This window comes from Symphodus melops (genome assembly GCF_947650265.1).
Source record: "Symphodus melops genome assembly, chromosome: 21".
In the NCBI taxonomy this organism is placed as follows: Eukaryota; Metazoa; Chordata; class Actinopteri; order Labriformes; family Labridae; genus Symphodus; species Symphodus melops.
This window is the reverse complement of record NC_136711.1, coordinates 15,859,340-15,875,522: the sequence shown is the minus strand read 5'-3', so window position 1 is coordinate 15,875,522 and position 16,183 is coordinate 15,859,340. Positions and strand designations below refer to the sequence as shown.

The window sequence follows — 16,183 nt, the reverse complement described above, 5'->3', positions numbered from 1 at the left end:
TTTCATGTTGATTTATTTTCTTTGTATGAAATGTTTGTGTTGTTATTTATTTTTATAAATAAAACAATTTGCTATATTCCACGCAGCTTGTAGCCATGTGTCCATGTTTTTTTCCCCTCTGTGGTCCTTACCTCGGCTCAGACAACAAACAATTATGATTACAATGTAAATGACTCAGCGGATTATTTCATAAAGAAATTATATACACAGACACGTTATACTCCATTTGCATGTGCATTCCTGATTTTTCTTTTCTTAAGAAACTCTCATGAGGTTCAGCTCATGATACGCCATCTGTCCATCATTGTTGCCTGTCCGGAATTTTCAGACATCATTAGGTCAGTTTCCTGACTGAAGACCCATCCAGAACATCAGATAACAGCTGGAACATCCTGGTGCATTAGTGTCATATCTGACCAACATGTCAGCAAGCAAACATGATGAACTATTATCCTCATGTTTGACCTGAATAAGCATCCCAGCAGAGCTATATGGCGCCCCACAGAGGTCACAGTTGGCACTTTATTATAATTCATCAGCTCATAAATTTTGTGTTTAAAATCCTGACGCTTACAAAAGCTGGCTGAAAATTAAAAAGGTATGAACATCCATTATTCATACAGCTGAAATGTTATCACCATCAATTACCACAAATACATACAGTACTTGAGTAGCTATACTTACATATTCCAGCAGAACATGTGGGGGAGGTATTTTCATTTTACTGTGTGGAGGCTTATCAAGGAAGATCTTTCTTCAGAAAGATACATAAAGAAACACATGAGCACACACAACTGGAATTTACTTTCACGCAATGTGAGGCATAACAAGCTAATGATTAAGCACATTAGTTATATTAATTTTTCTCCAAGCTTAGGCTGTCTTTGAGTCTTAATTTAATACTTCTTAAGTTTATGCTGTACCTATTTAAGGATGTGATTTTGTTAAATCCCAGAGCAATATGAAACTAAATATTAATGCATACTTTTGCTAGGTGTTGCAAGCTATTGAGAGCCGGTGCATGCAGACTTTTTTTCAAGGTTACAATTTCCAGGTCTAATAATATAAAGACACTTTTTTAAAGCATACAGAAAAAGTTCAAACAGATTAAACAGTCTCTACCTAGTGAAGCAGAAGTACCACAAGACAACAGTTTTATATGAGTAAAAATCTAGTATGTTAGTAGTAATGAGGAACTACACTCTTATCTGGTAACAACTATCTTAAACTACTTCTGATTATTTTATCTATTTAGCTGGCTAACAAGTTAGCCTTAGGCATGAGCCTGATAAACTAGCATACACAAACATCCACGTATCCAGCTCCGCCCCCTCAATGAAACATTGTCATTTATGACACCTAAAAAAACAAGATGCCAACAACCATAACACTGAATTCAGTGCTTCAAACATTAGTAAAATATGGGTGAATTCAATTTAGATGTATCCACTACATAACACAATGTGTCGTACATTCAACCCCTGAGGTAGATCTGGAGTGAATGTGCATCTGTAACTGAGTGTGCTGTCCATATGGACTTGTAGTTACAGCTACTGATGAAGATGTATAGATCGGATCGTGATCATGACCAATTTCTAATCTTATTACACCTGAGCACAAAACTTTTATTAAGAGGTGCATGACTGACATTGACAAAAACAAAAAGGCATGGTTTAAGAAACAAATCTGCCACCACCTATGTCACAATTTCTTCTTTGGTTCACTTAACCTCAACAGCTGTGGTTTGCTGCTAATTGTATTGCTTTGAGACACACACACACACACACACACACCACTCTCTCTCTCACACAGGTGCACACAAACAGAGGGCTGGATGTTTGGTGGGGCCTCAACACTGAGTAATTTGTTGTTTCCTTCCCTGAGCAAAAACTGCCAGGCTGCAAAGCAGCTGACTTTTGTGCACAGAGGCTTATTACAGATAATAAGGTGCTAGAAGCATGAAGTGATAGCACTGTAAGAGAGGGGAAAAGAGAGGGAGAAGCAGAGAGAGAGAATGTGTTGCAGTCAGAGGGGTCTATATTGGCCATGTGAATCGGCAGTGAAGCATTCTGGGGCTTCATGTTACTGGCCTTATAAGGGCCAGGGCCCCCGTGTCTCAGCTCACCTCGTCTATTCTTAGGCTGTGTCCCTAACCCTCAGCAACTCTACAGGCAAGAAGCTAGTCTCCTTTAATATTAACTTCAAAGTTCACTTTTTAAAGTTTGTAATTTTTTGAGTGTTTTAATTTCTGGGCAAGAACTTCTTTGTGGTTTTCCTGCAGCAGCTGGTATTTCAGAGTGTGTTCATTTATATCTGTGTATTTGTGTGTGACCCCATCCTGTGTGTGTGTGTGTGTGTGTGTGTGTGTGTGTGTGTGTGTGTGTGTGTGTGTGTGTGTGTGTGTGTGTGTGTGTGTGTGTGTGTGTGTGTGTGTGTGTGTGTGTGTGTGTGTGTGTCACAGAGGTTCAACTGCACCTGACCAACCCACCACCACCCACAACTCCAGGGTGTTTGTCCTGAACACTGGGAGCAAACGGGGAGAGACGGTGAAGAGAACTCAGGGCTTACGGGGAAGAAGCAAGCACCGCGGCGCCGTCAGGGACAAAAAGGATAGCAGGAGGAGGACGAGGCAACAAGGGCCCACCGAGCAGGAGGAGAAGCCACAGCCAGCAGGAGTTGTCTAAAGGAGGCGTGTTGACATCTAACCGAAGATGAGTACGTACACAGTGACTCTGAATGGCCCCGCTCCATGGGGCTTCAGACTACAGGGAGGAAAGGACTTCAACATGGCACTAACCATCTCTAGGGTAAGGACAGAGTCGCAATGTAAAGAGGGAGATTTGTTGTGAGAAATAAATCCAAAAGAAACAAGCAATGTGATATTTAAACTGATTATCCACAGTGACAAACAAAGCAGCAGCAAAGTAGCAATATGATTTATTAGGACAAAACACAGTACCTCAAAGAGGACTAAAAGTCAAACTAAAGATCGTCCACGCAGTGCACTGATGAACTGTGACTCAATCTGCTCAGAAATAAAATAATGTAAACACATTCCTCAGAAAATAATAGTGGTATGCAGGCAAATATACGTAATATACAATCTCAGCAGAAAAAAAGTGAAGCATTTACTTATTTTAGGACATTTAAATGTGTGTAAGTGAAGCATGTTTATGAAAGGAGGACCTAATACACTATAAAAAATGATGTGGTCAAATTTACTGTTTACAATTTTCTGACCAAATCTGAACCTCCTCTTCACCTAAATATCCCGATTGGACACTAACATGGTGTATGTTCAAAATGATTCAAGAGAAAATTCCTATTCATACTGTTAATGCATATCATGTGTGCAAAAGTCTACGCATGTGTGTTAGAGCAAAGGCTGTAGCTGTTATGTAATGTTGCTGTACTGTACGTGATGATGACAGCGGGGCTCAGATGATATCTCCAGAGAGATTTCGAGAATAGAGCGGCAGTGGAAAGACTGGAATAGTTTTACTGGAGTGGAGGCGCTGCAGTGTTATTCAACTTTTAAAGTTGTTAGGGTTAGGGTTAGGCTATTTTTTTTAAATCCCTTTCCAAGAATATAACCTTTCGATTGCATTAAAGCGTTGATGCATCTGGCTTCAGCTTGACAGAACATCAATATATCATCAGCATAGTGGAGTAACATTTAAGTCTTTTGCAGTAAGATCTTGTATTAAGGAAGAGTGATTCTTTCAATTAGACTCATTGAGTCAATCACATATTTTGCATTTGAGATGTCATTTCAAAGTGACATTAAATGTTTACGTTAGTAATGAAACTACATTATCACCAGGGCAGCAAATTAACAATTTTCTAATCTGTAAATTCTCAACAATCAGTAAATCTGATCATTTGTCAAACATAAGCAGAGTTCAACAAAAAATTAAGTATACAGAAAAAGCAAACTTTAGCAGCAGAGACATGGCATTGCCCTCTCTCTCTCTCTCTGGCAGGACTGTTGGTGTATTTACAGCGTTTCCTTTAAATAGCACTAGAGGGGAGTTGGATGGAGATGGATGGAGAGGGCTTGGGCAGGGGAAGAGGGCAGGAAAGAGGCAACGAGAGAGAGGTAGCTAATGACGCTAGTGCTGCCTTTAGTAAGCTTTCATTCCCTGCTGATAGCTCAGTTATAGATTCATCTCTTAGAGGGTGATGTTGTAAAGGAATCCATTTGATGGATTCAGAAGACAGAGTAGCAAAATGTGGACATGAATTCTGTCTCCTTACCTTTAGAACTTTATTTGTCAGTCCTGATTGATGCCCAGTTGGTGATCAGCTTGTGTGTTTTATTGATCCACACACTACTTTCTTTATCCCCCCCACCCATAGACAATAGGGTTGAAGCTTTAATTCACATCTCCTGTGTCTTTGGATTTGTGTTCATCCTCTGGTCATGTCTGGTTTTGACAGGTTATCATAAAACCCTTCAGCTTGACATGACACCTCAGGGTGCCGTTTCAGTTTGACGTAAGACCTCTAGGGTTTGGATTTCGGCCTGCTCTTGCAAAGAAATATGAAAGGAAAGAGGAATGAGGGCAAAGGATTTCTGACATTCTTGTTAACAAAGCTGAAGAACTGACCACTGAATATGTGACACACCAATGTTTTTTAAACTCTCGCCTGGTCATTGTATAAAAAAAGAGATAGAAAAGAGATTTGATTTAAAACTATGAAACGATGCTAAAATAGTTGACTCAAGATGTGTCATTCAAGACACTTAAGTGTATTTACATAGAGAATAAAAACAGCTCTTCCGTGATCAGCTGACTTGTTGATGGAAGAGGACAAACACTCAGAAAATCCAACCAGTGTTGCTCTTTCATTAATATCCACTTATGAAGGTCTCAGCCTTCATACCCACTTCCTGTTTGATTCTTATAAAAACACTCATGACAGAGTGGTCGGCAGTGTTATGTATCTACATGTGTGTTTGATTACACTAAGGAAGCCGTGCAGGAAACATTTTTCCCAGCCTAATATCGCTCTGCATGCTGAAGGCTCCTGGTACACTTGTAGGATTAATAAATGAAATACAAAGGGGTGGAAAACAAAACAAAAAAAAGCCGACAAAAAAGAAGAACAGAAGGGAAAAGAGAGGGTTTTATGTTATGTGAAATGGAACAACGTTGTGGACAAAAATCATGGATGTAAGAGGTTAATGCAAGAAGTAGGAGAAGTGAGGAAGTCTTGTGTGACTGTCAGTAGCAGGTGTGTGGGAGGGGTATAATGTGTGTGTGTGTGTGTGTGTGTGTGTGTGTGTGTGTGTGTGTGTGTGTGTTTGTTTGGGAGGGGCTGAACAGAGTCAATCACAGCAAAGCCAGGCAGGCATCAACAGCATTGCTTATTTTTAACTCTTTAACGAGTCTGCTGTAAGCTTAGATCCAATCCTGTATGTCCCTGAAGGCCTCTGAGCTCGTTTAAACCTCCTCTCTGCAGAGTTTAAGTCAGGCTTTGTGGCAGACTGAGCCAGGAGGATGAGAATTTATCTGAAGGTCAATAAAGAGCTGACTGATCGAAATGTTTGTTTGAAAATCAATCACAAAAAAGTTTTGAAAGGAAAAAAAAAGGTCATAATAATGTCACCTGCAGAAGAAAAAAACATTTTGGTTAAGGTTTCTTGGTTTGGTCTACACTTTTGCTTGATTGAAGGCAATCATGCCACCATGACGTCACACGGGTTCGCTTCACTCTTCACTGAGGCCTGCGTTTGGCATTTTGGCTGTGGTCACCTGTATCGTTTGTTTTCTGAAACCATATGTGACCATATCATATCTGTCACGTCCCTTTCCTGATAGTCAGAATGCCCTTGTAGCGTCAAATACAGGCATACCCTGTTTATTATTGACTTTATAAAATCATTAAATTTACCACCTTGAATTGCCCCCCAGGGACAAATGACATTTTTTTTTTAATTGGAATTTTTATCAGTCATTTACAAAACATTATGACGCATTGCATCAGCCTCGAAGCTAGTAATATAGACCTTAATCTAAGTAATCTCATCTGGTTTCATGGTATCCGACTTCTTATTGCCATCGGAGTGCCCCCTTGTGGTTATTAGAAAGATGTATAGTGCCTTAACTTCACTTTGGTAACCAGAGCGTTATCCTGTTCTTATAAACACTCTATTGACACAACACTTCTGTGTTTGAAACAGTAAAATCCGGCTACTTTTTTCCTATTTGTTTTTTCTATTTTAGCTGCTTTTAAAGTTTGAGGATATATATGTAGATCGACTCCACTGATTGACTCAAAACAGAAGTTTCTACTTTTAGTGGATCCTTTTATTTTGTCAGTTTGTCTACTAAGCTTATTTACTGACCTGCTATGCATAACACATTCTTACTCATGTAATTAGGGTCTTAGACAGTCCAGTGACAAATTAATTTAATTGGCCTCAAAGATGTTCCTCCTACTTAAAAGCTCTTTGGTTTTTTTAGCTTTTTTTACAACAGCCACCTGGGGTGATAATGCAAAACATTCCTCCATTAAGTTAAATGTAACTGTATATGTTTTTGACTTGCTGGTGTGTTTCCCTGTGGAATCTGTGTCAGTGGTCCCAATGTGACCTGCTCCTCTGACCCCTCCATAGATAACTCCAGGCAGCAAGGCAGTGGGAGGCAGCCTGGCCCAAGGAGACATCATCTCAGCCATCGATGGGGTCAGCACCGAGGGGATGACGCACCTGGAGGCTCAGAACAAGATCAAGTCTGCAGTCAACAAACTGTCACTCACCATGCAGAAGTAACAGCCAGCAACACTCACTCAAAAACACTCACCAACTTCTAAAGATAGAAAATCCAAAACACATTTTGAGTTTGGGAATATGTCAAATTGTTAAAACAACCATGTGTCAAATATGCCAACTGTTATCAAAAAAATGACATTTTTTATACTGTTTGAACAGGCTGTATGTTTTTTTTAATCTTTAGATCAAGACGTCCCGCACTAATTCCCACAGGAACTTCAAGAATGGACTCACCCATGCAAATGATCCCCCACCAGAAGGTATGAACCAAAAACACACCAGTTACACATGCAAACACAATAAGTAAATGTGCATACGTATACACGTTTCTTTGCATGTCTGTGTTATGAGTCTTGAAGTCTTGTCCTATGTTTACAAGGATTTCAACATCACTGGGCTTCAAAGATGCCAACAGACAGTGTTCTGCTGCCCCCTAGTGTCATGTATTCACACTTAAGGGGGTGCTGTGCAGACCCCAGCAATCTGCAATCTAATTAAGGCAAAAGAGATTTTTTTAAAAGTTTCATTTTGAAATTCTGCTTCTGATTCCCTTAGACCATCGGCTGCATCTCCACCAAGCTGTCTGACATATTAATTGTGTACCTGACAAGGTACATCAAGTTAGGAGAGTTTTGCAGCTGGTATCTGGCGTAAAACAACCTCCAGTTATGAGACACACAGAGAAGGCACACACACACACACATGCACACACACCTACTAAACTGACAAAACAAACCATGATTTACACCCTGAAGGTATCGAACAAAATGCAGATAAACCCTCCCCATTTAACCTCGCCATGGTGAAAAAATATACTCCGAGTGTTCCATCGCTATCATGGCATTCATTCCTCTCACACTGGCACTATATCGGGACCATACACACAAACATACCTGGCTGGTCTCCAGGTAACAAAATAGCAGGAGATCAGAGTGCAGGGTCTTCTCAGGATTTTCATTACAGGCTGTTCTTATATACTTAACGAAAGGTCAAGCACTCGGTGCCCCAAACCCTCAGATGACATCTGAAAGTTTGAAAAATCAAACTTAAATATGATTCATTTTATCAGATACGAAAAGGCCTTTGGTTTGTTACTCCTTGTGAATGGCGAAGGCTCAAAAAAAAGATTAAACCAGGGAGAGGATGATGCAAAAAAAAAAAAAATCTTATCAAAGAATCTTTTTTTTTTTTTTTTTTGCTGCTTCAGCTCCTTGACTTCCCTCTTTGATTCTTTTTTCTTCAGGCAAATACAGCTCCTTCTTTTCCCCAATGACGTTACATATGCAAATCGTAAAGCAGAGTTTTAATCCTTTAACGCCCTGAAACTTGCTAGTTAAGCTTTTCAGGTGGTTTTCAGTTTCTGATCAGGTTACAAAGGAGGTTACAATTTGTTGCGCCTGTTCCTAAAACATTCAAAAATACATTTTAGGTTAATTCCTTAACATTAAAAATACATACTTTAAATCAATTACAGTTGTTTTATCTTCAAAGTTATGTGTGGGACATTTTTTTCTTGACTGGAAAGGACAGCTGAAGAGAGATGAGATGTTGGGAGGACAGAGAGTGGGGGGGATGACATGCAGCAAAGGGCCGCCGAGGTCAGCTGAGGACCTGTGCCTGCTGCGATGAGGACTATAGCCTGTGTGCATATATAGACTGTGACAGTCAGGGCTTTTGTGTCTTTAGGGACAAAAGAGACAGGAAAATGGATAGTCTGAAATCAGGAAAAGAGAGAGAGAGTGAGGGATAACATAGGGGAAAGGAACCACAGGTTGGATTCAAACCCGGGCCGCTCGCTTCGAGGATTATAGCATCCATTCATGGGGTGTGCAATCTAACCACTCCGTTCTATCTTATTTTCTCCAAGTAACCTTCAGATTATAGGTTTAAACATTTACGATTGATGTATTCTTGACTAATATGTATGCTGCAGTAACAAGAGTTTGGCTGTGGCCACATCTAGGGGAAATCTCCTCAGTGACTTGGCGTGAGCTTGGGTGAAGCCTCCGCCATGGAATATTTTCAGAAGTTAATTAAGGGCACTATCTGCTTGGCCTCTGACATATCACATCCAGGTATCAGCCTCCACTAATGTGTTTCCCGTCTGGAGCCGAGCGGCTTTACAGCGACAGCTAACAGTAAGTCAGGAGGCAAGAAACGTGCTCCAGGCAGACTGCAGAGCGATGACGGCAGTATCATGCCAGCGGCCTCACCTCACCCAGTTCATGTCCACTCTGATTCCACTGGCTCTAACACAAGCCAACACACACACAGACACACAAACACAGGAGAGAGCAGCTGTTGAACGTGGTCATGGAATGTTCCGCTCTGGTTACACACTATCATGCCGAATCCCCAAGATACCAAACCTGACATAGCTCCCCCTCTCTGTAGAGAGACCTATCACGTGTGAGATCTCTCCCCAGCACGTTAGATTACTGTACCCGAAACGCGTAACGTACTGTATGGACAAACCCACTTTCTGATTCATGTGTTGCAAAGGTTCATGCCCCTATCCTATCATTATTGTTGCTTTAAATTATTCAACTCCATTATTCATTGTTGTAAAATAAGAAATAAGGAGCCTTTGATCTTTTTTTCAGCCGTGGGTTTTTCAGTGTCAACACACCAAAAAAAATACAAATTCATTATTGTTGCTTAAAATTATTCAACTCCATTATTCATTGTTGTAAAATAATAAAAAAAGGAGCCTCTTTAAATAAAAGAGCCACTTAAAAACACGAAAGTTGAGATTTTTTCTGTTTTTGTGTTTTTTATAACCTGTTTTGTTTGAGTTGACGAGGGGATGCTTCCTGATAATTTGGCACCCAGAATAAACTTTGTGAGGCCGTAAAAGATGGGAGGAATCCAAACAAACCAAGCACCAAGAAATAAGCAAGTGGCAGGGATTCAACATGAAAACAAATCTCTTTGGATATTTTGAAATTTTACTTCCAGAGGCAGTCCTGAATTTTGGCATCAAGGTAGCAGAAGATCGGGGTGTTAACGACTGATTAACACTCCTTATTCGTCAAGGATTTTTTGCTGGCAACAATAAATGGGACAAAAATATTAACTTCATAATGATGGACACAAAAACTAAATGATTTAATGATCAGTTTTTGGCGTGCGTTCCCCCCTGAAGGTTCAGTTTATTGTTAGCGTCTGATAACAGCACAGCTCTAAAAATGTGCCATTGCCTGTTGAGCTCATAAAACGAAACAGAAGGTGTTCTTTTAAAAAACCGTTACGTATAGTTCTGTGGGATCTCAGTGAAATCTTCTCGTCCAACAACAACGTCTCGTCTGTGACGCCCTGGAGTCCTCACACAAGTTGATCAGGTGTTGTGTTTGTGTCGCTGTGTGTATTCGTGGCTGTTCCGTGCTAAATGTGTCCTCGTCCTGCGTCATGTGATTGAGGCACTGCTGCTCTTGTCAGTCACTCCTAATGGTGCTGGGGAAGCTGCAAAAATATCCCAGTGCTATTCTGACCTGTACATGGGATTACAGTAAATCAGAGGATCTAGATAGTTTCCTGCAAACATACAAGATGCCACTGTAACCACTAAAATATCTGTGAGGTGATTCATTACATTCTCTTCTCCTCTTTGTGTCTCCGATGTGTTTCAGGTCATTGCCAACACAGCTGCAACGTCAGTATTCACGTTTTTTTTTTTTCAGAATTTCATGCATGAAGTGTGCATCTGTAGAGAACCTGGAAGCTAGTAGAGCTCTGTTAGTGATTTTAGTGTGGATTGAAGCTGTATGGAAGTGTTTGCTGTGTGTTATTCATGTCTTAGTGCTTTTAACAAACCGCAGGAGCCCAGGAGTGGTATGTAAAAAGTAAAAACTACTAACGTCACTAAAGATATCCCAATTTTACAAGAGTTCATTATGTGACATGTTCGACTTTTTCTCCATTTGATTCCATTTTTTGGCACCAATATAATTAAAAATTAACTGAACATACTTTGTAAAGCCACAAAATAATGTGATTTCAAACTACTTAAAAATAAAGAGTATTTTCTGGAGTAGTTTGACTTTAACATATACAGGGTAGCCTTCTCTTTACCACTGATTAACAAAATAAAAGTTATTTGTTGAAGTCTGCATTTTACACTGAACTCATATCACAACATCTCTTCCTCTTGCTTTCCTCCGCTGCTCGTCCTCTTAAGCTTTCACATGCACTCAGTGACAATGTAAAGAACCATATCACTGTATTATAATAATAATGCATGGGAAGTGAGTGTTTGGCAGCAGTTTATATCATAGAAAACAAACACCAGCCACATGTGTGAATGTTTGTTTGTTTTGTTTTTAGTCGTGCAGGAGACAAAGTTGAACACTAGCATGTTTGGTTCGCTCTGACCTGGTGTGAAATGTTCACTCATCTCATCTATCTATTGCTTGGGGGGAATCAAGTTAATGAAACGTCATTCAAATTTCATCATATTGTTGCTGTTATTAAGAAATCATGTGCCTTTGCTTGTGATTTTAGACCTGAGGAATATCTTTTGAGTTAATGAGATTTTTTTCACTCTGTACCTCGTATTAAAATACTTTAAATCAGAACTTAGTTTGGAACTGGGACACAGCTTCTTTAGGCTCATAGGTTTATTTTCCTCTTTTCAATGTGGTGCAATCTCTTCATTTCTTTCCTCTGTAATCCCCCCCACCCCCCTCGTGTCCCCACCTCTTCCTCGACCCGCTGATCTCTGACCCTGACAGTGTGGAGTACACTCCCAGCTTCAACCCCATAGCTCTGAAAGACTCTGCTATGTGCACCCACAAGCCCATTGAGGTGAAGGGTCCTGGAGGAAAGGCCACCATTGTTCACGCCCAGTACAACACACCAATCAGCATGTACTCACAGGACGCCATCATGGACGCCATTGCAGGGCAGTCGCAAGCCAAGGGACACGACGGGTGAGCAAGCACAGCCAAACTTTTTCCCTCTGCAGACTTTAAGAAACTCCCCTCTCTCACACACTTGTCATCACATCACACCGAATCAATCCGGCCTGTATTAACACATTTAAGGGTTGGTTCACCCAAATAAACAAAAAAGTGCACATCACTTACTGCCAACAGTATCCAATGAAACCTTTCTTGTTTTGCAAGGAGATTAAGTTAGTCATCTGACATTTATCAAGTTACTGGTTTACAAAAATATTCTCCGCTGACAAAGAACTCTTGATTTTGTCCACATTAGAGATGAACATTACAACAACCGTTATTCTTCAGGTGTTAAAGGCAAGAGTATGATAGAGCATATTTCAGCAGCAAAGTGATTCAAAGTGCTTCACTTCGATATGTCACTTTCAGCTGTACTTTAGCTCCAGTTTCTCTTCAGCGCACCGCCTCCCCTCCTCCCCCGACCCCTCCCTTAGCGTTCCATCAGCGAGTGCTGCTGTTTCTACAACTGATCTGCATTCAGCTTTGCAGCCCCAAAGTGATTTGTTTCTTGTGTCTCTGATGTTTTTCATTTCAATATTTATGTTTTCGAAAGTCTGCTTCTTGAATTGTTTTCTTGCAAAGTGAAGGGATGCTGTCATAATGCTGCCCTTAGGGGGCTGGTCGCTCTCTTCTCCCACATAGTGGCAGGGCTAACGGTCGGACAGGACGGGGTCAATAGCAAACCCTTCCTCTGACAAAGGCCACCAGTTAAAAAGCAGCTTTGGACCACAAAAGTCTATCTATATCTATAAACTGCTCGGATTCTGATGCCTCCTTTACTGTATGCCCGGGCTTTTCCATGTTGTCTGTGTTCGTTCCCCGTACTCCTCTGTGCCTTTCACCCACTCTCCTCTCCTCATTCCATCCACAAACAAACAACCAACCACACCTGTGCTGTCCTCCACCCATCCCTCCCCATCCTTCCCTCCTGGTTGTGACCTCAGTGAGGAAGCCGGCTCCCCCTTGTCGTAAGTACAGCGGCGCTCCCTTTCCATCCCGCCTCTCCTCATTCATGTCTCCTCTGTCTCCTGATTTTATGACAGCTTGTGCATCGCTCCGTGTGTCTTGTAAATTAATATCCCATCGAATGTATTCTGGAATCTAAAAATGTATTTCTCCATGTTACCTTGTGTGTTTTTGAGGTTTTGTGTCAAACTAAGGTTTTGATGGACAAACCCACTAACCAGGAGGCCATTATAGACTCAGAAATGTGTTTACTTTGGCCGAAGTGTAAGAGTGAATATCGCAGGGCCGGGAACCTGATGGGATTTTATGGCATGGGAATGTTGAGTATCCAATTCAAGTTATCAAAAGATTACTGACTTATAAATATATCAAGCTTCTTTTCTAACAATTCTTAAAAAATGTTGAAGAAAAGGACAATTAAGTTATTTTTCTGTTTTAACTCCTTCCATTAACTACTGTAAACTTCATCTACAGGTCTGATCACCACCTATAGGAAAACATGAATATAAAACAAATGAACATTGACTGTTTGTTACGCAACCCAAATTATATTAGTGATCATAATGTAAAAACTGCCCATGCTCAAATACAACCTGATTCAAGAAGGCTTGTAATGACAAAAACATTTTAGTTGTCAAAGATTAGAGTTTAAAATTTACAAGGTGCAAATACTTCAATTAAAAGTCCTGAGTTCAACGTCTTACTTTAGTTTAAGTAAAGCATCAAAATACGCCGCTAGAGATTCTAGAATGGCTAATATTTAACAAAAATGTATGCATTACTTTATTTACTTCACTTTCAGTTACGGTAGTTTAAAGGGAACATATTATGAAATATCCTTTTTGACAGTGTTTTTGAACATTTATTTGGATAACCTGAGTATTGCACAGAACCCTTTTGAAGAATAATTTGTATTTCTATATCTATATACAGCAGATCTGCCTGGAAGTATTACGGCCGTTACTTTGTGCTGAACATTAGTCAGTCCATATGAAATGTAAATCTGATGCGCACCTACTAGCTACATCATCTTTTCCGCTGCATCATGGGCATTTAATACATTATGGTCATCTTTTATATTTGGGGTCTTGACACACAGTGCACACTACAAACACACAGCTCTAATATTACTGTCTGCCCTGCAGTGGAGCTCTGCCCGTTAAGGACCCGGTGGTAGACTGTGCATCTCCGGTTTACCAAGCAGTCATCAGGCCCGGAGAGACAAGTGCGGATATGTCTGAATGGGCTCGTCGTGCTGCAAACCTGCAGTCCAAGAGCTTCAGGATGCTGGCCCACATCACTGGCACTGAATACCGTCAGTACAAAAGATCAATCCTTCACTTCTTATCTCCCCTTTGTATTCTTGCCTACCCCTTGATCTTTCTGATTATTATCTCTGCTGATCTTCACTTCTTGTTCAGACTCAGTGATCATCCGTACCTAATCCTTTTGTTCTTTTCTCTCCATTCAGTGCAAGACCCAGATGAGGAAGCCCTGCAGAAGTCGAGGTAAGGTGTGAACAAAGGCAGAGAAGTTATCAGTCTTGTCAATTGTTAGGCTTAGTCGCTAACATTCTCAAAATCTGCTAATGCTGTTTAATGCCAAAAGTTAGATATAAGATTGAGGAGTTTCTGTACTTTATATAAAGCTGAAGCAAGGTGAAATTAAACTCAGTATTACAAAAGGAAGTAGGCGTAAACAGCTGCCTTTGCCTTGGTCAGGTATAGGATCAGGGACAAAAAGTCTTGTGCTAAGCTAAACTAACAAGCTTTATAGAGGCCTTTTGTTGAACATAAATAAGTGGTATCAGTATTGTTGATCTCAATGGTTGAATAATTCCTCTAGAATTGTATTCAGTGTAATTACCTAATGAAAGCCTCGTCTTCCTTCCACATCTCCAGGGAGAGGTTTGAGTCGGAGGTGAAAGGACCCCGCTTTGCCAAGCTGAAGAATTGGCACCAGGGACTGTCTTCACAGATCCTTAACGTCCAGGAGTGAAGAGGAGCAGGAGAGAAAGTGAAAGAGGGGACATGTTGAGGAGGAAATGGACAAAAGCACAGGAGTTAAGGGGAGGGGATACATTATAAGGGAAAAAAGGAGCAAGGAGGAGGAAACTCCACAGGAATGTGAGATAGTGTTGTAGTCTTGATTAGTAGAATGTGAGATACTAAAAGTTAGTGTGAGAATGCTATGTGTTCATTAGCTCAATATTACCTGTCAAATGTATGTCTGCTGCTAAGACCTAATAATGCATTTGGGTTTTTTCTTTTCTGTTTATTGGTGTTCTGTCTCTCAAAAATTAAAGGGAAATTGTACAAAAAAAAAAGAATAATTTAAGGTGAGATGCAAAAGTGAAAATATTTCCTTCATGGCTTACATGCAGTAGAATACATTTAAAAATGTGGAATTTAACATTACACACATTAAACAGAGATTTAACTACATACACAAATACATTATGTTAAATATGCACTCAAACAATGTACTGATATCAATGTGAATAAATGTTTTCTTTAAACCAGATGGCTCAGTGAAATTAACGTGTCACTCTGGATTTTGTGAATAAAGAAACCTTGCGTGAATGGTTTCACAACTGATATTGACATTTTTATAAATAATGTATCATGCTTTATGCTTACGCAGAATATTGTGGTTCACTCTTAGCTTGCAGCATCATGCTAGTAAACTAGCTACACTTTAATTAATGCAGAGCAACATAAGCATCTCTTTTTCATTGTTTACACTGCTATACTTCAATAAATAGCAGGTTGTTTAGCCTGTTTATTTCTTCCTCTAAACTTGTGTGGGCTTGAAGTTTACTCTCAGATTTAAGCTGCTTTCTACAAAATCGTTTGCTTAAAGTAAATGGAACATTGTAGCACAGAAGTAAGCCAGTAGCTAACTTTGTCTGGGAGCTGTGTAGTAACAAAGTGGTTATGTAGAGTTTGTTAGCTGAGATGGCCTCCCACTCTGACTCTGAGAAATAAAATCAAAACAGCAAAGTTCCTGGAAGAAATAAAAATAGCCTACGATAATAATCAAATTAAAAGTGTTTTTTTAAAGGTTGAACTAAAAAATACATTTTTAAGAAAAGAAAATGTGTTTCCTTATGTTTTGGCTTATAATTTCAAAGCAGAGAGAAGAGGACTTGTTTTCAGGTCTCATGGAAAAAACATAAACTCTGCTTCAAAATGAAGATGTTCAGGATGCTGTGTCATTGAAACGATGAGTAAACAGAAACCTAAATGAGTCGCACCGTGACTTGCAATTTGATTCGAAAAGCTTGTTTTTTTGCAAATCATACATTTAAAGAAAACGTTATTTTTTTTAAATTCTGGTCAGGTATTTGAAAGAAGTCCGTACTGCTGTGTCATGTTGTCATGCACTTTTAAAGGCCACCAGAGGGTAGCAGATATCTGTTAAGTCTGACTGATCAGCTCTGCAAAACAGCATTTCATTTACATTGTTTTACTATCCTTTT

The 16,183-nt window shown here is 39.9% G+C and overlaps 1 protein-coding gene across 2 annotated transcripts; it reads left to right on the top strand.

Annotated features, from left to right (window-relative positions):
* Nucleotides 1-2,132: 2,132 nt before the first annotated feature.
* Nucleotides 2,133-15,225, top strand: ldb3b (LIM domain binding 3b). 2 transcript variants are annotated; one of them, XM_079334338.1, is made up of 10 exons: nt 2,138-2,171; nt 2,462-2,807; nt 6,623-6,774; nt 6,963-7,038; nt 10,408-10,430; nt 11,509-11,706; nt 12,681-12,704; nt 13,848-14,017; nt 14,174-14,210; nt 14,604-15,225. In XM_079334338.1, the coding sequence occupies exons 2-10, from the start codon at nt 2,712-2,714 to the stop codon at nt 14,698-14,700; spliced, it is 873 nt and encodes a 290-aa protein (XP_079190464.1). In that variant the 5' UTR covers nt 2,138-2,171; nt 2,462-2,711; the 3' UTR covers nt 14,701-15,225. The 2 variants fall into 2 exon arrangements, with proteins under 2 accessions (XP_079190465.1, XP_079190464.1); XM_079334339.1 differs by lacking the exon at nt 12,681-12,704 and having other exon boundaries at nt 2,133-2,171.
* The last annotated feature ends 958 nt before the right edge of the window (nt 15,226-16,183 follow it).